This window comes from Solanum tuberosum, unplaced genomic scaffold (assembly GCF_000226075.1).
Source record: "Solanum tuberosum cultivar DM 1-3 516 R44 unplaced genomic scaffold, SolTub_3.0 scf00114, whole genome shotgun sequence".
NCBI classification, from domain to species: domain Eukaryota; kingdom Viridiplantae; phylum Streptophyta; class Magnoliopsida; order Solanales; family Solanaceae; genus Solanum; species Solanum tuberosum.
In genome coordinates, this window is record NW_006239038.1 from 337,203 (window position 1) to 359,408 (window position 22,206).

The following is a 22,206-nucleotide window of genomic DNA, read 5'->3' on the forward strand; positions in this document are numbered from 1 at the left end:
ATTGGGGGTTGGGGGGTGGGGGTGGGGCTGGTTGAAAACATAATCTTTTTTTTAGCTTCACATGAAATAATATCTTCTTATTTAGACAAGGAATAAATCCAAAGAGCTGACCAAATTTATTTTTTGATAGATAACCTTCACAAACTTGAAAGGTCAAGAATCATTTAAGAACAAAAAAGAAGGCAAAGGCTGTCTACTTCAACCATTGGTTATGATTGTTAGTAGTAAGACTCTTTTGATAGCTTAAAATTGGAATATAATCATATTTTATAACGATGACGTTTCAACTAGTTTGATATCAACCTCATATAATGAACCAAATACCTGATATTTGTCATCAACATAAGTATCAAGTAACTATATTCACCAGAACTTAGATGAATGAAAAGAGAAATTCACCTGGTTTCATAAAAGAAACAAACATGCCTCAATTTAAAGCAAGTTGGATCATCAATATAAATCGTCACTACTTCATTTAAACTTAACTCATGTCATCATCATACCAAATGAAATGAAAGTGAGAACCAATTCTAAAATGCTCAAAGAAATTCCAACACTTCCTCTTATTCATGAAAATGATGAGCAACACTATACATAGATTACAAATGAAATAAAGGTGTTTTGAAGAACAATTTCAAACAAATTGAAAAATGGTGAATAACATAAACCTTCTACTATAAGCAAAATAACCACCTCCTCTCCTTCTCTCCGGGGCCTCGGTTTCCTTACTTTGAGGTCAAAATACAAAATAATATGAAATGAAATTGACAAAATTGTTCTTCAGATTGACAAAACTTATAGACGAGTCGATGCTTTTGAGGTACGTTTGTTCATTCCCAGGATTATCACCATTACTGTCACATCATCATGATATTTCCTCCTCCTCCCAGCTGGTATGCTCATCAACTCTTCCTTACTAAAGCCTGCAAATGTATGCAGTTACTTCATATTCTTTTCGACGAGCATATCCACAATATTACTTGATACAACCTCAGAGGATCATCAACACAACATTTAGTACTCCCTCCGTCTCAATTTATTTAACTGGTTTTCACTTAAAGAGTTTAAGTAAAGAAGACTTTTGAATCTTGTGATCTTAAACTAAAGATATGCATAATGTACCAAAATGCCTTTTAATCTTGTGGTCTTAACATGCTATGTGGAAAGTTTGAATTAAGGAGTCGTCAAAAAAGATAAAGAGACATTCTTTTTTAAATGGACTAAAAAGGAAAGTAAGACAAACAAATTAAAACGGAGTAAGTACTCTTTTGCTGATATCACTGCATTAACTAGCAACTAAAAAAATGATTAATATGTGGCTATGTGCCATGTTGTGTGTATAATATAATGTGGTTTCATTTGACTTTGTTGTGTACTGTAAGGATGGAAGATTACCAACGTGCTGACAGTCGAAATAGTGGTCTAATGTATACTATTTGATTAAATTACATGAAAGTAGATGTGGTCAAATGGAGAGAGTATGATGCATATGTCATACCTGCACAATCTGCAGCTCGCATGACAAGTTGCTCCACAAGAAATTTGGATGGATCACCAAAAGGGTAACGTTGAATGTAAGAATGGACAAGCTTTACAACATCATCGTTGTTGAAGAAGTCAAATAGACCATCGCTTCCAAGTACAACAAAGTGATCAGAACTAGATATTTCATGTACAGTCCGAGACGGCTGTACAGTAACATATGGTGGACTAACTAGATTCCGGACACGAAGAATTCCCATCAAAGCATCATTCATACTCTTCTGAAATAAGAAAATGGAAGTGTTAACCTTCCTAATAAGTAAGAAGCAAAAAAAGAAAAGATTGTATTAATGTTGGAACCAACATGATGCCACAACTGAAATTCAGTCAAAATGGACGGAGGTAGTAGAAGTTGCACCTTTTTCAAGTAACCCACTCCAAGTGCCCGAGTAACCTTAAGCCTTCCCTTAACTTTCCCACCCACGATTGTTGAGGGATCTTCAGGATGATTCTTTAATAGTTGAATTCTTTCAGATTCATCATCGACAGTATGACTAACAGTCAGCTGCACAGCTTGCAACCTTCCATCACTATTAGCATCAATGCCTTCACCATAAGTTGCCAATACAGCTCGACTGTCTCCTGCATTGAGCACATACATGTTCTTCCCGAGTAGAAGCACCACTAATACACAGGATCCAATTGACACTAAGTCAGGGCGGTTATCCATTTCTTGTTCAACCATGTGAAGGAAATCATTCTCAGCTTGAATAAGAGCCTGTTCCAGACTATTAAGAACCCTTTGCTTAAAAGACGTACATGACTTTTCCACCTCTAAATAAGGAAGCCCATAAAAACCCACGCGATCAGAAACTTTAGACTCTCGCTCGAGTTCGCAGTCTAATAAACCAAGGTAATGCCTAATTGTTTCGTACAATGTTCCAGCCAGAAAATCAGCTGCGTCTCTTCCATTAAATCCATCATATATGCCACAGAAGAGCGAGTCGTTCTCTTCTGAACAAACAGCCTGGACTCTGTCTTCACCTGCTGCACCACCAGCAATTTTAACTTCTGTTGCATTAAGGAAGCCTTCACACCTAGAAGGAGCACTCGTGGATCTCAATGAAGATGAATTGTCTTCAGCTAGCTCACTTGGAGAGGATGGACTACAACTTAAGTTTGACAAGCTACTCTGAAAAGAAGATGATAATAAATCCAACTTTGAGAACGACGGAGAAGAGGGTATCCGTCGGAATGAAGTAGGTGAATCCAGTGCTGGCAGTATCTCAGCCCCAAACAATCCATTGCAAATATTTGTGTTAGCTAGTGTGGCATTGGCACTTAGAGCTGCCCCAGACAGGCAAGAGAAGGAACTGTTGGCTCTTCGAAGTTTACTTCCAGGACGCACGTCAATACCATCTGATTCCTCACCAGAATCATCTGTGCTGTTATTACAGTGATATCCGAAACTTATTTTGATTTGCCCTCCTGAATCAGCTATTGATTGTCCACCCATCATTTGTGCCTAGAAACAAGTCAACAATCTCCATCAGTTGCTACACTGACAATACTATGCTAGAATTATTGCAAAAACGGTTTTTATTTGATGTGAATGTGTATGTCAAGAATCTTCATGATATCATTACTAGACACTCTCAACTACTTTTAAATTTAAATTATTAGACAAATGATTGCACCCTGGATGGACAAAGCAGCTGGTCAACAAAAAAAAACTCCAGTTTTTCTTATCCTTACTGAGGAGAGAATTCAGATAATTTCTCATGAAGTAGAAATTAATCAGGTAGAAATAATACATCAACAAGTGTTTTGAAATAAAAAGATCGAAAGGGCAATATAACAAGTAAAATAACCCCGCTTGGCTTATCCTTAATGGGGTGATGGAAAAATTCTCAACTAAAATGGCTAGAAGAAGTTTTCAAACAACACAATTTTGCAGAACTATTCATGATAATACAGTCATACCCCTACCTTGGCAGGTAGAGAGGTTGTTTCCGATATACCCTCGGCTCAAGGAAAGCAAAAATACAACATCTATGAAGACATAAGCAGAAATAACAACATGATAGTAAGAAAATAGAGCCATAAGAGATAACAAGTAGTAATAGAAAACTATGAATGAGAAATACGGAAAAAGTAAAATAATAAAAATATCAAAAATAATACTAATACTGCTAGTAGGAGAGACAAGACGAGAAACTATTTACTACTAATCTTCGACCCGAATACTCAACCTCAACACCCTCCTCAATCAAACTAAAAATGTGAAAGCCTATAGAAACAAACATGCATCACTACAACTTTTAAATCCATCCAAATAGCCATCATGCTCTTTTCTATAGGAAAGGGAGGATTGGTGAAATCCTATTGCTTGCAGCTTTCTCTAGACCTCTGTTATATATTTGGTTAAGAGTTAGGAACTAAGATGGCTTATTGGGATATATGAAATTGAATAGAAAATGGATTCATATAGCCAAGTCATCCCACATACTGAGAATTAAGAGCTTCTATATTGAGAATTGAGATAGCCGTCGTCTAAGACTAAAGAAAACAATTTCATTCACTCTCTTCATCTTCTCCTTTTTTTCTCCGAGGTGTCCGGACCAGCTGGCCCGCACCTCAACTAATTCCACAAAGTACCTACTACCTCCCGCCAGCACAACAACAAATGAATTTTTTTTACAGATTTTAATAGGCAAATACTAGGTTCTTTGTCATAAATTGTGCACAACCTTCAGTTGTTTCGACATCTTTAGCTCATGGACCAGCATATCACTAAAAGAGCAACTGTACCATTACTAATAAGCAAAATACTAAATGTCATAAAGAAAACAATTCTTTTTTAGAGAAATTCATCATTTTCAAGATTATATATCCAATATACTATTAACAATCCAAAATCTCCTATATGAAAGTAAACTCTTGTCCACACCTCGACTAATTACACAGGTACCTACTACATCCCCCCATCTAAGAGGCTGTTTTAGCGTCTTGACCTCAGTAAACCAACATATCATTAAAGGAGCAACTCCACCATTCCAACAAGACATGCCCACACTAAGAAGCAAAACACTAAACGCCATAAAAAGCAAATCTTTTTCAGAGAATTTCACCATTTTCAAGATAATACATCCCAAGATACTATGAACAATCCAAAATCAATTCATCCCACAAATCTAATCTCTCATGAATCACAAAACAAGCAAATTTACACCTAACCCCGTTAACTCAAAAACAGAAAAGAACTGATAAATTAACCAAAACCAGTATAAAATTGAAACTAAAAACTAACCTTTTTCTTGAATCCTCAATGCTAAAAGCCTAAAACCCAGATAAGAGAAACACCCAGAAGCTGAAATGGAACAATCAGAAGAGAAAAGAAGTTTCTGATAATTTGGATGGTGAAGAAGCGTTTATTAAATGGAAAAGAAAAAAACAAAAATGGGGCGGCTCGATTGGAGAAAATTTCTATGGATGACGTTTATGGAGAGGGAAAAAAAAGTCAAAATTCTGTATATGAGAGATTCACTTCACTTCACTTCATCAATGGTGGTAATTTTGTTACAGTAGTTTGATTGTGATTGATGAAAAAAAGGAGAAGAAGAAAAAAGTGCGGCTTTTTTTGTAGAGTTTCTCTACTTTTGGACTCCTCTTTTTTTTTTTGGAGATTTAAAATGCCCTTTAGTCCGTGTCGAATATTTCAAAAGTAGTATTATATCTCGAAAAATACTTCGAAGGAAGCTTCGAGTTCGTATGTATTAGTTATGCATTGATATTTAGAATTGAATTCTATGAGATCGATTTTCATGTAGTTCCTTGTTGTTGATGGGTTCTAGGTTCAAATAGGGGCAGAATGAGGTAGTGGTAACTCAGGTGGTTAGTCTAAATTCTCTTTGACGAAAAATTACTATGTATATATAAAATTAAAACTTTTTTTTTTATGTATATATCGTAAATGTTGAATTTCTAGACTTATTTGTGTGTTTACTTCTTTATTTTTTTTAGTGGAAATTTTGGCTTAGCCACTATATTCGAATTTTACTTAGGAAGATTTGATTGATTTTGCTTTTTTAGTTCAGAATAAAGGGTCTTGATTAGGTCGTTAAGAGTAGATAATTCATTTCTCTCGTGTTTGTTTCTATTATATTCTACCTTATCTTATCACATTTTATTTTGTAAGATTAAATAATCACTATCAATAACTCAAGACTCCACTATCTCTAATTATCTAAATTGTTTCTCTTTTACACTCTTCTTAAGAAAATATTTAATTGGGAACCGTTTGTGAGATTAGATAATCATCATTTGTATCTTAATCTAAGACCAGTCTATCTTAAAATTATCTATCTTATTTCTCTTTTACACGCTCATTACATAAATATTTAATTAAAAGGATTTTTCAACTATTTTACCGTTTGTGCTTAAAACTTAGTAAGAATTCATATCAAGAAAGAATAATAAATAATTTTTTATATTAAATTAAATTAAATTACATGTATATTTTCCTATTCATACCACTATTAATAATCAGATTTCTATGCCCCACAAAAATTATGGAGAAAAGATTTTATGCCTCTACCTCCACCCATCCTTCTCAACACCTTTTAGAAGATTTAAGATATTTATAACTTTCTATTTCCACCTTTTGTTTTTTCCTTTTAAAAAAATAAAATAAAAATACAACTATATTTATATTAGAACCCAACAAAATTTGGCAAGCCAGAAAATCCTATATTAAAGATAAAACACTCCTAATAAAGGTAACTCGAGACCTTTAATAAAAAATAAATGAGTATTTTTCGATTTACCATGACTCACATAGGTCAATTAAGATAAAAATACATTTTGAGACATGTAACTCTATATTTTCTCCAAGACATAAATATTCAAATAATTATATCATAAATCAACAAATAAACAATTCGGTCTCAACGAATTTTTAAGTTTCAACTTCAAAATTCATTATCAAACGAAAGCTTACCGTCCAGGTGGAAGTGAGGGGAAGGAACCATGTTGGGCTAATTGTTGTAGTACAGGCCCATCAATTCATTCCAAGTCTTGGCCCAATGTCTCATGTGTTAATCAGCCCATTTAAGCTACCAACATATGCAATGATTTTTCGTTGTTAATATTTCGATTATCGTATTATAAGTTTAAGTGATATTTTATATTTAATTAGAGCTAGTTTTGGGTTGAATAGGAATAAATTAAGTCGAGGTACCATGGATGTAATGGATGCGATATCATGAATGAATAAATTATTTCGAACAGAACGAAATAAATTAATTTAACATATCATAGATGAAATAAATAAATTATCAAACTAAGCTTATAAAAAGTAGGAAACTTAGAAACCAATAACATAAAGTTAAATAAAGATGCTAAAGTAAGATACATCCATTGGACACCAAATCATCATAAATCTCGTCTAAATATATTGTGTAGGTACCACATTGTGTTTACTGTTTTAGCATGTGTTTTTGTTCCAAAAACAATAATGTCATAATATTGTCTCATGACTTATGAATTTAGAAAAAAATTCTTCGTACGAAGTGTTTCTTCTTTAACGGTCTTACATAACGTGAATTCAAATTAAATGAGGCTGCGATATGGATATTGAATAAATCCTTCTTCAATCCAAGGTTCACACCCTTTTCTTTCATCAATTTAATGTTGTCGATGTTCACATCAAACGACATTAATTAATTTGTCAAGGTTATACGATAAATTAAAGTGATAGTATACGTGTATATACCATACACGTGGCATGCTATTATTGATTTGGTGTAACACCCGACATAAGTAAGTTTTTTCCCTTCACATAGTGCAAGTGCAAACATTGGTTATAACGCGTGCATGTCTGTATGGCATGTTGAAAAGAGTAGTGGTGTTTTACATAGACTGACTTAAAATTCGTAAAATTCGCCTCTCAATATAGTGAAATTTCAATTTGAAGAGATAACAAAACCCTTTAACAAGCAATACTTTTCTTGTTTTTTTTTTCTTTTAATTTCCAAGAATATTTAGAAGAAATTCTTATATTGTCAAATAAGTAAGGCATTTAGTCCCTCAAAACAACATTGTCTTTAAAATCCAAAGCAATTTCCAAATTATGTTCATTGCATACAAAATTCTTGTCAAGTCTCTCATTATTTCCCCCTTTTGATCAAAAAAATAAAAGCAATGGCTAATAATGAGATCAAGAACATGATCTCTGATCTAACGAAACGCCTAGGCAGCCTTAAAAATGTTCGTAATAAGGCTGCACTAGGTGACTCGAGCCAGAGTGATGACGATGATCATGGCACCAGGATCATCACTCTGGCTGGAACCAATGTGGGAGCTAGTTTGCGCGGTGAGATGGAAGAGAAAGTAGGCATTGAGGGCAATTCATCGGAGGAAAATGAAGTGTTGAAAACATATGTAAATAGCAATTTTCAATCTCTCAACAATTCCATCATGTTAGGTGGTAGCTATTGTACTAATGACCCTGGTGTTCATTTGGACATTAATGATGATATTGAACACCACGAGCCGCTACCACGAGGACATGGAGAGAAGAAAGGCACAACAAGCACTATTCAGACTAACAAAGGCGGATCCAGAATTTAAATTCTTTCAGAATATCATGAGTTCAAAACATAATATTATCTATGGTCTACATAAAAGTTCAACAAAGCTGAAATGTGAGGAAGTTGCTAAAAGTTTTATTCCATGTTATGAATAAGTATCTTAGTGTACTTTAGCATTGTTTCTTTTACTTTTTTCATGTTTTCCTGTTTTTTCACTTTATTGAATCTCTTGTAATGAGAAGACTTTTGTTGAATTGGTGTAGTATTGTAATTTTAGATGGTTTGATCATATCTTGCATCGACCTACAAATATACCGGTCTATAAGCTATGGTTACTAAAGGTGTTAAAAAGGGACGAGATAGACCTAAAATCACATGAAAGAAAGTTGTCTCGGAAAACCTTTAGATGGTTTGGTCATGTCTTGCATCGACCTAGAAATATACCGGTTCTGTAAGCTATGGTTACTAAAGGTGTTAAAAAGGGACGAGATAGACCTAAAATCACATGAAAGAAAGTTGTCTCGGAAAACCTTTAGATGGTTTGGTCATGTCTTGCATCGACCTAGAAATATACCGTTCTGTAAGCTATGGTTACTAAAGGTGTTAAAAAGGGACGAGATAGACCTAAAATCACATGAAAGAAAGTTGTCTCGGAAAACCTAAAGTTTCTTGGAATTAATGCAGACTTAGTCCAACAAGTACCACAAATGCAGCTAGCATATTGTATTTGTATTTTTTCAAAATGATAATTATAACTTGCTACTATATAAATCTTTTTTATGTGCAAGAATCTTTTATGTACATTCAATTAAGGTATAGATTTTGATTCTTGAACATTGCAATTGACAAATTTAAAAGATGTTCTATGAAGTTAGTTCTCAAACTTTTTTCTTACAGAACAAAAGTTACATTTTTTTTTCGAAAAAAAAAAGAACTTAGTTCAAAGAAAAGATTGAAATACTGATATCAAGGTATATCTGGTTCATCATTAGCTTCATGAACTTGGAAATTTAACTCTTTTTCCTTTTTCTCTTCAGTTTCTTGAGAAACTTTCTGCATTTCTTTAGCCTTGCCCCATAGTAAAAAGTATAGTCCGAGGATTACAATAACAGATCCAATCACACTGTATCATGTTCATCATTTCGCGAAAGAATGTGTTAGTTGTATGATATTTATGACTAGTAATAAGTTTGAAACATAGTCTTAAAAGGAAAGTTTTGAAATGTGTTGAATCACCTTCCGAGATGGAGTTGTTCGTGTAGAATTGGAACGTCTAACACAGCTGCCATAACTTGTATAAGAGGACTGAATGCTGCAGTAAAGACCGGTCCCCTCTTCTTAACACACCACGACATTCCAACAAAGCATAGTCCTGAGCCTATTAAGCCCTGTCACACATGAAGAATTCATTTCTGTCGTTAACTCAGAATCTTGGACTTATCGATCATGAGTAATGGAGAAGACATCATAATCAGTTACAAGTCATGAAACGACGTAAGACAATCAATCTATCATTCATCATATAGTAACTTTGAAGTGACTTGTTATTTATCTTGTAATTTCACTTCAGAAAAAGGACTACATTTTTTCGACTGGTGCAAATCCTCATTCTACTTATTCATTGTACCGTATTCTTTGATGTTTGTGGACGTTAATGGATAACTTGGACACATTTTAGCATGTCCAATGAACACTTGAAACCAACATTTAAAAGTTTTCAAGAACTAATAGTTGCCAACTCCAACTTGTTTGATACTGAAGCGTAGTAGTTGCTGTTTTCAAGAACTTTTAGAAGGTTTTTGTAATATGCATCAGTCTCACGAAACAAATTGCTCGAATCAAATGTACTTACAGTATAAACGACACTCAACATGTCAATGATCTTCTCCTTTGGAATCCAAATGGAAAGTGTTCTATCAGTGGAAAAAGTTAAGATAGCTGATTGTATGGCACTGAAAAAGGTCATAATAACCGTGCTCGAGTACTGACATGGATATTTCTTCCCAATTTTCGCTTGAATAAGGAACCACGAGGACCACAAAATAGTTCCAGCGAATAAGATCATCGAGCCAAAGATCCATTGTACATTTCTTTTAGAGGAGCTGATAGGTTCCTCCAAAGTTTGAGATAAATCTTTAAAGTGTGAAAAGTGGATTAAAGGTTTGCCTTTGTAAAAAGTCAGTAAAAAGGCACCTCCAAGGCATATTAATGTACCAATAACTTTGGCTCTTCCACTTCTATCTTTTATGTTAGTTGTCTCCAACCTGCATCATAATCATAGATTAAAGAAACGCGCAAATTTGTAACTTTTTAAGCTATATTAGTACTCGTTGAGACTCAACGAGAGAGCATACCCGAAAAGTAATGCCATAAGGAATGTTACCACTGGTACCATGTTGAGAAATGCACATGCAAATGTTGCAGAAGTGTATTGTATGCCAAGAAGGAATAAGTATTGTGTAAGAGATGCCCTGAAAGAAACAAAACAGGTGTAAGCTATGGTGCTAAAATTTTAGCAAAAAATAGACAGAGGACTTATAGCATCTATGTTGGTCGAACTCTTAAAAAATGTGGATATATGGTCCAAAAGCAGTACATTTGTTGAGGATCCGACACAAGAGTTGATTTCTCAGATGATTGTTACGTATCTTAAAAAGTCACTTTCTTTGTTGAAAAAACGGAAATCAAGAAGAAGAGTGACTTTCTGAGATAACCCTCCGACACAAGATGACAGATGATATATATCAATCTTGTTCTACTTACCCAACAATTGCACTCAAGAAAAGATAGAACAAGATTTGAGGGGTGAGTTTAGGCCTTTTATTCCTGAAAATCAAGATTTTCATCAAGAAATAGTGAAGAAGTTCTATAACAAGTAACATAATACATCAAATAAGTGAAAATTAGGAAGCAACATTCTTGATACCTTTCAAAAAAGAAGGCGACTGGGGCTAAAAACACGGTTGAAATGGACTGTCGATAAGTGATGAACACGAAATGGTTCATACCATCCATGATAATCTTCTTGAGAAGTATATTACAAATCGATAAAGCAAAATCTATCGCCAACATGATAATGATAGGATACCATTCCACATAGCTCTTCATCTTATAAGTGAATTTACTCTGTGTTTTTAAGATGAAAATGAGGCAAAGGACAGATATTTAAAGTGTTTTAAGGACTAAAAAGGAGTGTGAAGAGAAGACAGAGGGAATTCTGGCAATCACATCAATTTAGCAACTCTTAACAGATTTTGACATTAGTTTAACATAAGTATACTCTTTCTTTTTACTTGAGAGATTTCACTATTTCCCTTTTTCCCTTACTTTTCATTGATACTTTACAGTTTACAATAGATGTTAACTATATTAGAATCGTCTAAGCGCACGAACATGTTCATCAACACCTATGTTGCTCCGACTCTTCAAAAATGCTATCAGGTTGCATGTCATATCCTCCAAAAGTACGACAATATTTTTGGACAGTCCGAGCAACATAGATCAACATACAATATGTTTGACAGGCTCATCTTATGGAGAAAAGTTATTTTTGGAGATCTTTCATCTTTCTTGGTTTGAAGTTAGTTAAGAAGGCATAATACATAAACAAACTCTCAAACTTGGTCTCAACTGACAAGTAAACACTCCAACTTCGAGAGTGCACATCAACTTGGTTTCAACTGATAACTAAACACTCCAACTCATCCCAGCGTGTCTAGTGAACACCTGACGCTAATGTAACACATAAATTTTGGGGAGGTGTGTGGATGATCATTTTGTAAGTTGGAGTGTTCAACTGACACAATGGAGACGAGTTGAGGTGTCTAGAAAATAATTTAACATGTGAGTCAACACTCGACAAGTGCCTATTTTTAAAATATTTCTTTTGTTTACTACTTCAAATAGTCTATGGCATCTTGCTTGTGGGGTTCAACTAAAGATAATTCTCTTTTGACATAGCACTATATGGCATCTAATGCAATATGCATCTAATTCTATTTTCAAATAACTTGTAGCAAAGAATCTTCAGATTATAACATTGAACATAAAAACTATACTTTAAATACATCAAATATATCCTGAATGGATAAATAGCATCAGCTACTCAGGAATTTTTTTAAGTCAGAAGGCAGACATAGTATAATTCTGTTGATATGAATCGATAAGGGGGACGATACGCGTAAATTAACCAAAATGAACCGCGATAACAAAAATCTCGTGTGAAATGTCATTATAAAAGCCTGTTTGATTCTGATTTTCAGTATGAATACGAATCGTGAAAGTGTGATCTATTGATCCTTTTAGAGCTTGTTAAGTAAGTTGCTCTCAAAACTATTGTTTGAGCTTAGTTCATAAAATCTAGCTCAATAGTCAAGACACACTTGGCACCCAAGCATGTGACCTAATGTCAACGAAGTAGGTGAAAATCTTGGGTGACTTGAATGATAGAGTTATCCAACACCTACGCTGATGGGAGATGGTTGATAGTTAATTCAATAGTCGAGGAACATGTAAGTTGGCTCAAACACCACTTATTGAAAGAAAGGAAAAAAGAAAGTCAAGAGCACTATTGACTCATTAACTATGTTGCTCAACTACAATTACAAAAGCATACTCAGTGTAATTCCACAAACGGGGGCCGGGGATGGTATAGCGTATGCATTACCTTACCAGTTACCGCTACCTCATAAAGATAGAGATGTTGTTTCTAATAGACCCTCAACTCAAGTAAATTAAATCATCTCAAAGTAGTTTGAAAAAGATAATAAACGAAATATAGCACTGTGGAAAGCAGTACATAACATACAAAAGAAAGAACAATAACTTACAATGAACTAGTATGATAACTAAAGCACATAAAACACATGTATGCGATAACATTTTTGAACAGTCCGAGCAACAAAATTAATTGGTGGCCCCTAGGCAAAATGAGAGTGTGAGTTAGAACAATGCAAGTTTAGTTGATTTAATCTATAAGAGAACCCTTTGTTATTAGGTCAAATCTTATTCCATGCCTTGGCTATACTATATGTAAGAATTTCATTATTGAAAGTCATTAATCATTAGGTAAATGAAAGTATGACAAGAATTTTGAAATTCTTGTACAATTTTAAAAGTTTTAAATAGAAACATCCCACTTTCTAAATAACTATATCATCAATGCTTTTTAAAGTAATATCAAAATTCTTCACAATGGAAAGTAGAATAGACTTGCTTTCATACATTTGTCTTAATCCATATTCTTTATTGTTACTTAATCATGCTTTGAGCTGGAAACACAAAATTATGTGCATTTATGCTTTTATGTGTGTGGAGCCTCTTAAAAGTCCATGCATTATCGCCCTAATTAATGGTCAAGAATTAATCAAGATTAAAATAACATCTAGAGGGTATTTTGTGCAAGGGGGCCAGCTAACATCAGCAACAAAGAATGGTCAGTTGAACATCCTTCTCCGAATTATTATACAATGTATATAAAATCAAATGTTTTTTTTCTTAATCACCCTAGTAATTTGTAAAGTCAATATTACTAGTATCTTTGAGGACTTCAACGATGAGGCAGATATAAGACGAGTTTTGTACAGAGGTTAGCTCTAACCAAAAAAGGGTAGCCAGCTAGACATTTTTCGTCAGAAAATCATACTAGGTATATAAGTCAAAATATTACTTTTCTACTAATAAATGGTCAAAAATTTATAAAAGATTACCAATACCTCTAGAGGACATAACCCTTCTATACTTCAATTAAGAAGTGGATTTAGGGTGATTTATTTGGCTAACCTAGCCTCCTCCATCCCTCGAAACCAACAAGGGGTAGTATAGGAATATTCACATGTTATCTATCGACTACGTCTTTCAGCGTAATCTTTTGTGCAGGGGTGAGCTACAACCGAGAAAATATGATAAGTTGAATTCCTTTATCGAAAAATTATTTTGTGTATAAATGTCAAATAGTATCCTATATTTCTAATACATATACGTTAAATCTTGTACACCCTTGATAAAATTTCTAGCTTCGCTACTAATTTTGTGAGTTAAATTGAACTCATTCTCAGTCATCTCTCACCGGCATCATAGGTATTGAATATAATACAACTATGCTCGTTTTTTAATCTTGAATTCGCCTCTGCTTCTGTACCGATAACGGCTTAGAAGATTCTCCACTTTTCCTGCGAGTAGTATGCAGTAAATCATTTAATTGGATGCCTTAAAAGAGAAAAATATTGTTATTCGAATAATCCACTTTAGTAACAGTCTAATTATTATTAATGCATGTACTTTACAAAATGTGTGGCATCATATATACTTAATAACTTTCACATTAAATTCCCCTTTTCTTAATTTAATGGATAATACAGAGCTTAAAAGCATTAATGACTTTAATTAATAAAAATAGTTAAACATCCTATTTGAATATAATTCAAAAAATAATCACACTTTTTTGTCCAATATTATTTATCATATATATAAGTGATCAATTCTACACAAATGATCATTTCTAAGTAAATAAATCTCCATACACGGTGTGGTTTAGATACACGTCATGACTTTGAACCCTTGGAGAAAACAGTTTCATACTTATTTAATATTGAAGAAGCATAGAGGGACGAATCTAAACTCTCTAAAGTTAAAAGGGATTTTTAGTATACGTAAATATGCTCTAAAATTACAAAAAAAAAATAGATTTGAATTCATGATTTTAGCTGTACAATGAGTTTAATATTAAGAACGGAAAAGGGTCAAAATTGCCCCTGAACTACGCGAAATAGACCACTTATACCCTCCATTACATTTTGGGATCAAAAATACCCCTGCCGTTATCCTAGGAGACCACAAATACCCTCAAGAGTTAACACCCCAAATTTTTAGTGACGTGGCAAGCCACATGGGACTAATCCCTCCACCTAAGCATTGCCAACTAAGATTCACTACAAAAGAACTTGACCTTTAGTGGCGACAAAGTCGCCACAAATTCCCAAAATATTGCCACTAAAGGTTATGAGTGATTTTTTAGTGGCGACTAAGGCTCCAACAACCATTCGCTAGTAAAACCTATTTTTTCAACAACAAAATATGATAATTAATTTTTGGTTGCAACCTAATTTCTAAAATAAATAACTTGCAATATCAATAATAAAAACATGCAATATTATTACGAAAAATCATCAAAATTACTTCTCGATTCAAATCTCCTACTATATAATGCATCATTGTACATTTTATACATTTACATATGACATAAAAATAAAACATACAATGTCTTAAAACTCCTACTTAATCGATATCATTTTTGGTTTTTTAAAAACAATGAAGAAAAAAAACACAAAATTAGAATTTAATGTTAAAAACTTTTAGTGACGATTTTTTGGGCTTTTGTGGCGACTGTTGTTGCCGCTAAAGGTCTAGTTCTTTTGTAGTGAATCCTAGTTGGCAACGCTAGGTGGAAGGATTAGTCCCACGTGGCTTGCCACGTCAATAAAAATTTGGGGTGTTAACTCTTGAGGGTATTTGTGGTCTCTTAGGATAACAGCAGGGGCATTTTTTATCCCAAAATGTAACGAAAGGTATAAGTGGTCTATTTCACATAGTTCAAGAGCAATTTTGACCCTTTTCCGTATTAAAAAAGATTGAATCCATTAAATTTAAATTTTGAATTCACCTCTTGCTCGGACTATAAAAGTACAAATTATTGATTTTGACACCTACTTATATGCTAAATATATTTCTTTTCATGCAAATTCGTCTAAATTCCATGCATAATGTAGCAAAAGATACTTTATATAGCTTTATTTAATTAAAGAGATGAACTTCAGTATATGGAAAAATGAATCATCCTTCAATAATTCAAAAATAGATAAAGACAAACACATAACACGTTTGGTATATATTAACAAACAAAATTAGCTCTAATTGGAAATTAAATAGTAAATATACTACCACACACTTCCCTTGCTATATATCAATCATCTAATTATAGTATCATACCAAAATGAGAAAATAATTAAAGCATAAAGATGAGCTACATCTAAAATCTAAAAGCAATCATCTTCGGAGACGGATTTAAGATTTGAACATTATGGAATAGAGATACCACTAAACCTACTAGCTATTTGAGCTACTCTGTGTAGACCAAAGTTATCGAATTCGGCTGAATTCATATGTACATACATCCATACATAACATGCTATTTATGTGATGGTATTTGATTAAGCACAGAGTTTAAGTCATAGATATTAGCTATTATTGAGGTTCTAAATCATCATTCCATCGTGGGTAAATTGAGCATTTTAAAATCAAATTGTTACAAAATATAAGATGTCTTTCTTTTTTTAACAATAACATACCTAGTGTAATTTCACAAGTACGGTATTTGGAGGGTGGTGTGCCGTGAGTTCACAACTTTCTTTACCAAGTGAAAGTAGAGAGTTTGATTTCGATAGACCTCAGCTCAAATAAAGCATAATATAACTACAATGGGTAAGACAAAGAAATACAATCGTAAAGGAGTCATGTAGAAAATAATGGATCTGATAATTACGATAACCAAAAGGGAAAAGTGTCTTACATTAGGACAGAAGGAGTACCATTTTTCCTGCTTACTTTAACTCAGACATCATTTGGAGACAATTTTGTCAAAGCCTATATATACTATAAGTTCCTAGCATAGGTTTTGTTATGTTAAATAGTTCAATTAAAGTAGTCAATCACTTACTTATATTAAAAGTAGATGGAATCTTTTAAAGTATGATAATGTACATTATCCACCCTGGAGTCTAGTACTCAAGGCATGTCCTTCAATCAGTACTTGTGCCTGCATTCTTGACTCAGTATCCACCCACAAATATAGTGCTTTGAACCTGCAGCAGCTCCAATTACGAGTCGATGGGTTCAACAGAATTCAATAGTTTCATGTCAGAGAAATGTATAGATTATAGTATTATCTCAAACAAATCCACTTGTAAGAGCATATTTTAATAACCTCAACAATGACCAAAAGCATAGGTCAAAATATTTCAACCCAAGAATCCATGTACACAGTTTATGTATCATATTACAACCAAATGTCATAATGGACAAAATGGGACAAGACTTTCAAATCAAAACAATTGTAACAAACGTGGCCAACTTGGAGTATCATTGCTTGCTTATGCACTAGAATCATCTGTTGGCTTCACATCCTCTTTTGGTTTCAAAGATGCTGAAGGCGATGGAGCACCATCTTGACCCATTTCACCTCTCAAATCGTTGATGCTCTGTTCAAGTTCATCAATCCGGTTTCCCATCTCGTCAAGTGCAGCTTTGTCAAGGACTAAACATATTTTGTTCAAGCTTTGATGTCATAAAAGAGAGTAGATTGCCATGTACAATATAGAGATATAGTCGGAACAGTTTGCTATGAAACCCCTCCAATATGAGAAATCTCACCAGCGTGAGAGAGGACTGACAACAAGAGATATAAGAAAACAGCAAACCTACCCACTGATAAACTGACCCTGACAAGAAGGTTAGATTCATGTTGAAGGATCAGCAGAAAGTATACAAACCTAAATAGTTGAAAGACAGAAAAGCTGGAAACAATGAACCACTCAACAGCCTCAGAGCCAAGAAGGTGCTTAACACATTCGTAGATTCAGAGTTGTACGAGATGCTACATATAACTAGATGCATTTTAGATGACACTGATATTAGCAACTATGGATCAGATAGGGAACATCGAATTAAAAAAGGATATTTTTTGAGATGATTGATTCGGACATTGTCTGGAATCTGGTTTGCTGCAAAGAGAAAAATATCAGTTAGACAATTATAATTGATACGTGAGAAGAATCCAAGGGGTTGCAAAGTGACTGGACTCACCATTTGCTGTAGAAGATTCTGGACCTGGAAGAGGAGGAAAGAACAGTAAGAATTAGAGACCAAAAAAGGGATAGCGACACCAAATGTATGATATGTCAAGTGCATGAAAATTGAACCAAATGTCGTGGAATTAGCATCACGGTAAAGCCATATTTATGAATAGAGCTAGTTCTTTACAGGGCCATGTTGCGTGTCATAATTATATCTGTTTATGAAAAGATCACACAATCGAGTAATATTCTATTGGGAAAAAAAAGAAGTATTGATTCCAACTTTCCAAGTAATTGTGCTTCAATAATTCAGTGGTGACAGATTGAGATGACTAGAAACTTTAAAGATTGTTAACGAGTGCAACAGAGTGAGATTAGTCTGCTTAACATCAATTAAAGAAATTAGTGTTGTCATTGCCAGAAAACTTACAAACACAGTCATATCAGCAGTGCTTTGTTTTGTATTATCACCGTCATGCCCATCCTGCCAGAAAATTGTGATAGTTAGGTTTAGAAGAGTGACACTAAAGCAGCTCAGCAACAGATGAACACACATCTGAATAAAACAAACTACAGATCGAAAGCTAAAGGAGAAGGGTCTAGATAAATTAATCAAATGACCCGACCTGTATCTCTACATGGACTACTTTCATTAAGATGTTCAATGCCTTAATCAGCATTGAACATATTTATCTTGACTTGCATTGTCACTACGTTTAACTCTTCAAGGCAATTGAATGGAAGTCAAAACAAAGTGGCTCAAGGAATTTGCTATGGTAATCCTTTTCCAAGTATTCAAAGCATGGGACTTTAATTGAAATCGTACCATCAAGCAAATAAATGCTAAATAAAGATACCTGACAAGGAAGTACAAAGTAGCCTCGGAACAAAAAGATGTGACAACAAAGCAACAACATATGCAAGTTCCAAAAATAAACGCAATACCATACTTCCGACTTCATAAGGAACTAGATGATGCAGAATGCACCCCGGTACACCTTCTTACAAATCGAACATAAATATAGACTCTCAGACATTGCAGAAGTGGTATAATCTTTCATTTGTATAAATAAGGCAACGTCAGCAGCACATTATAAATCCTACTACATTCACAACCATACTATCCAATGACTAAGAGAGCGACTAGATACAATAAGTAGGCAATACCAGCTAGTTGTGATTAAGCTTAGTCGTCATTGGGAGCTCTAATTGTCTATTTTTCTTGTTATTTTAACATGCTTACTCAACTCAATAACCACAAACTTGCTTTAATTCCAGTCCACCTTTAGCTAAATGAAACAAAACATGGACCACCTCGAAGCTCTAATTTGTCTTGAAAGAGAATTGCAATGACTGCAAGTAGAACAATATGGAAATAGATAATTCCTGTAGCCATCTCCCACTTTGGGAGCTCTAATTTTAGCTTTTCATGTTAATTTAATGTGCTCACTCAACTCAATAACAAAAATTCACTTCAACTTCTAATGAACAAAATGGAATTTTACAGCTTGAAAATTGTTAATTTTCCTAACAACAAACCCAGTGTAATCCCACATGTGGCATCTCCGGAGGTTCTCTGCGCACAGAGAGGTTGTTTCGATACACCCTCAGCTCAAACAAAATTGTTAATTATCATAATTTACTAATACTTCTACATGATTAAAACAAATCACACCGAAACAAATGCAGCAACACCAGGAATATTTATTTATTATTCTGTCCTATTATATGCAATAAATTTCTCGCCTTTTCGACAACAAACAAGAAGCAGAGAATAGATCACAACGCAAATTAAAATCGGAGTCTATATAAACCCTAAATCTGAACGAAAAAATACGTATTTTTTCATTTTTATTTTTTTTGGATTTATCCAGTAAATGTGGACTGTGCACATAGAAAAAACTGAAAATTAGAATTGATAGATAAATGAATTTACCATTTTTGTTCAGAATTCTGATGATAGAGAGATCGATTTGCTGTAATTCGCTTTTTAGCAGAGAGGAAATTGGGCGCCCTAAAAATGACGAGAATTGGGAGGTCGAAAACTAAAAAGGATTGATAATTTGAATTTTGAAATGATCAAGCGGGTTACTGTTGACCCGACCCGGATAGTATTATTGGGAAAAAAATCTCATTTATACTTGCAATAAATAAGAGTGAAATTTTGGTGTCAAGCATGAAATAAATTTCTACCTATATATTTTATGATATGTAATTATATAATTGAGGTATCAATTAGGGGTGTCAAATACGCGGATTGGGTTGAAAATTGGAGATATTAAAATTGATTGAAATAGAAATTGGGTTGGATTCTGACCCGCTCAAGTTTACTCTAGGCTTAAATGGGATTAAAAGTGGGTTGGGTCTTGACCCACCCAATTTGACCCGTTTAATCTCATAATTTTAATATATTGTTATTTAAGTTTTATAACCACAATTTGAATTTCAACTCAAGAAAAAAATAATTAAAAATGGATAGATAAATCCTAAAATATAAAAAATATATAGTAATTCATACGTTCAACATAGGAACATGCATTACATCAATACAAATAAAGAGTCTTAAAATAGGTTGAAACTGGAGATTAAATTGGGCTCAATTGAGGATTCTTTTAAGGGAAAATTACGCGGTTAAGCAAACTTACACTACTTAATTAGTCATCATAGTTATAGTTTGTTATAATTACCACTCGCGACTAACATTAACCATTAATTACGTGGGCTGACTTCGAGTTTGTATAATTAACCCCGTTTGTATAATTCGCCACATTTGTATAATTCGCAACTAGCAATTCTTCGTTTGATTTGTATTCGTATGTGATGGTTTGTATTTGTATATGACAATGATTTCCTTTGGTTTTTCAATTTTATCACCATATATATTCAATCTTTTTGTGTATAACTTTTTAAAGTTTGTATAAATGTGTAGTTACATTTTCGAATTTTGTATAATATAATTTATATAATGTTATTTGTATAATATAATTTGTATAATTGTTGAAAGTTCATATGTTTATGTTTGTATCAATTCGTTATTTCGAGTTTTATCATATTTGTATAATTCCACTTTATATTACTCAATTATACAAAAACACGTGAATTATACAAACGTACCCGTGAATTATACAAACGAGATGCGAATTATTCAAATTATTGCTCTCTTGCTCGCCTCTCTCCTCTCTCTCACAATCTTGCACGCTAGATATTCAAATACATATGTATATCAGTTACATATATACAATTATCTAACCGATATACATATACAATTCACCTCTCTCCACTCTCTCGCTCGCATATCTCCTCCATCTCCTAATCTCACTCGCCACTCTCCTCCTTATAATATATATCTACGAATCGTAATTAACAAACTATAGTTATGAAGCGTAATTAAGTTGTTGTTTTTTAGTGGCTATATGCGAAAGTTTCACTTCTTTTAAAATGGGTTAAAGTTTGAATAAGTTGAGATTGAACCCAATTCAAATTATCTTGAGTCCAACCCTTAAAATTTTGGACGGGTTACCTATAGTTGGGCTCATTTTTGACACCCTTAGTATCAATGCATTTCTTATAATGGATACATGAAACTGATATTATATACCTTGGATGAAATTGATATACACAAATATACTAGATACATTAATGCATATTTGATATCAAATACACAAGTTTCTTATAATGAATATATGAAATTAATGTTAGATACATTAGATAAAAATTGATATACATAAATATATTATATGCATCAATGTATATTTGATATTGAATACACAAATACATGAAAGTATGTAACACAATTACAAAGAACTAGAGGACGAGAGAGATATAAGCGAGCGAGAAAGGAGACAGACACAATACATTCTACAGGCAAATACAATGTATTTATAGATATACATAAATATACTAGATACATCAATGCATATTTGAATAGACAAATACATTATTGTAAAACACAAATATAGAGAAATAAAGGGATGAGAGAGAGAGAAACGAACAAGAAAGAAAATATGCGAGATACATTCGCTAGATAAAATATATCCAGAGGCAAATATATTGTATTTAATTAGTATTAAAATTATGGATACAAGTATTTACTGCTTATATTAACGGGTTTTGTGTTGTTTGCTAAAAAGATATCATGAATGATATTAAGTAAAATATTTTTAGGGATAAGGGTTTGAAAAATACTTCAATTTTGGTCGGATTTGCTGTTGCGATACTAAACTTTCATAAGGACCTATTACCTGCCTAGACTATTTAATACCGTATTTTAAACATATATATTTGCC

General features: G+C 33.4%; 4 protein-coding genes across 4 annotated transcripts; 1 reads left to right on the forward strand and 3 right to left on the reverse strand.

Annotated features, from left to right (window-relative positions):
* Positions 1-539: 539 nt before the first annotated feature.
* Positions 540-5,127, reverse strand: LOC102603401 (probable protein phosphatase 2C 40). Its single transcript, XM_006349748.2, has 4 exons — positions 4,793-5,127; positions 1,901-3,007; positions 1,499-1,763; positions 540-923 (listed from the first exon to the last, which is right to left on the reverse strand). Exons 2-4 carry the CDS (start codon positions 2,999-3,001, stop codon positions 796-798), a joined length of 1,494 nt encoding a protein of 497 aa, XP_006349810.1. The 5' UTR covers positions 3,002-3,007; positions 4,793-5,127; the 3' UTR covers positions 540-795.
* A 2,556-nt stretch (positions 5,128-7,683) lies between these two features.
* Positions 7,684-8,112, forward strand: LOC107061031 (uncharacterized). The gene has a single exon (XM_015309722.1). The coding sequence runs from the start codon at positions 7,684-7,686 to the stop codon at positions 8,110-8,112; it is 429 nt and encodes a 142-aa protein (XP_015165208.1).
* Positions 8,113-8,941: 829 nt separating this feature from the next.
* On the reverse strand, positions 8,942-11,332 carry LOC102603735 (WAT1-related protein At3g30340-like). The gene is made up of 6 exons (XM_006349749.2): positions 10,999-11,332; positions 10,836-10,898; positions 10,427-10,543; positions 9,925-10,336; positions 9,309-9,460; positions 8,942-9,195 (listed from the first exon to the last, which is right to left on the reverse strand). Exons 1-6 carry the CDS (start codon positions 11,178-11,180, stop codon positions 9,039-9,041), a joined length of 1,083 nt encoding a protein of 360 aa, XP_006349811.1. The 5' UTR covers positions 11,181-11,332; the 3' UTR covers positions 8,942-9,038.
* A 5,653-nt stretch (positions 11,333-16,985) lies between these two features.
* LOC102604072 (heat shock factor-binding protein 1) lies at positions 16,986-19,971 on the reverse strand. The gene is made up of 5 exons (XM_006349750.2): positions 19,857-19,971; positions 18,351-18,404; positions 17,931-17,954; positions 17,806-17,848; positions 16,986-17,364 (listed from the first exon to the last, which is right to left on the reverse strand). The coding sequence occupies exons 1-5, from the start codon at positions 19,857-19,859 to the stop codon at positions 17,219-17,221; spliced, it is 270 nt and encodes an 89-aa protein (XP_006349812.1). The 5' UTR covers positions 19,860-19,971; the 3' UTR covers positions 16,986-17,218.
* Positions 19,972-22,206: the final 2,235 nt, after the last annotated feature.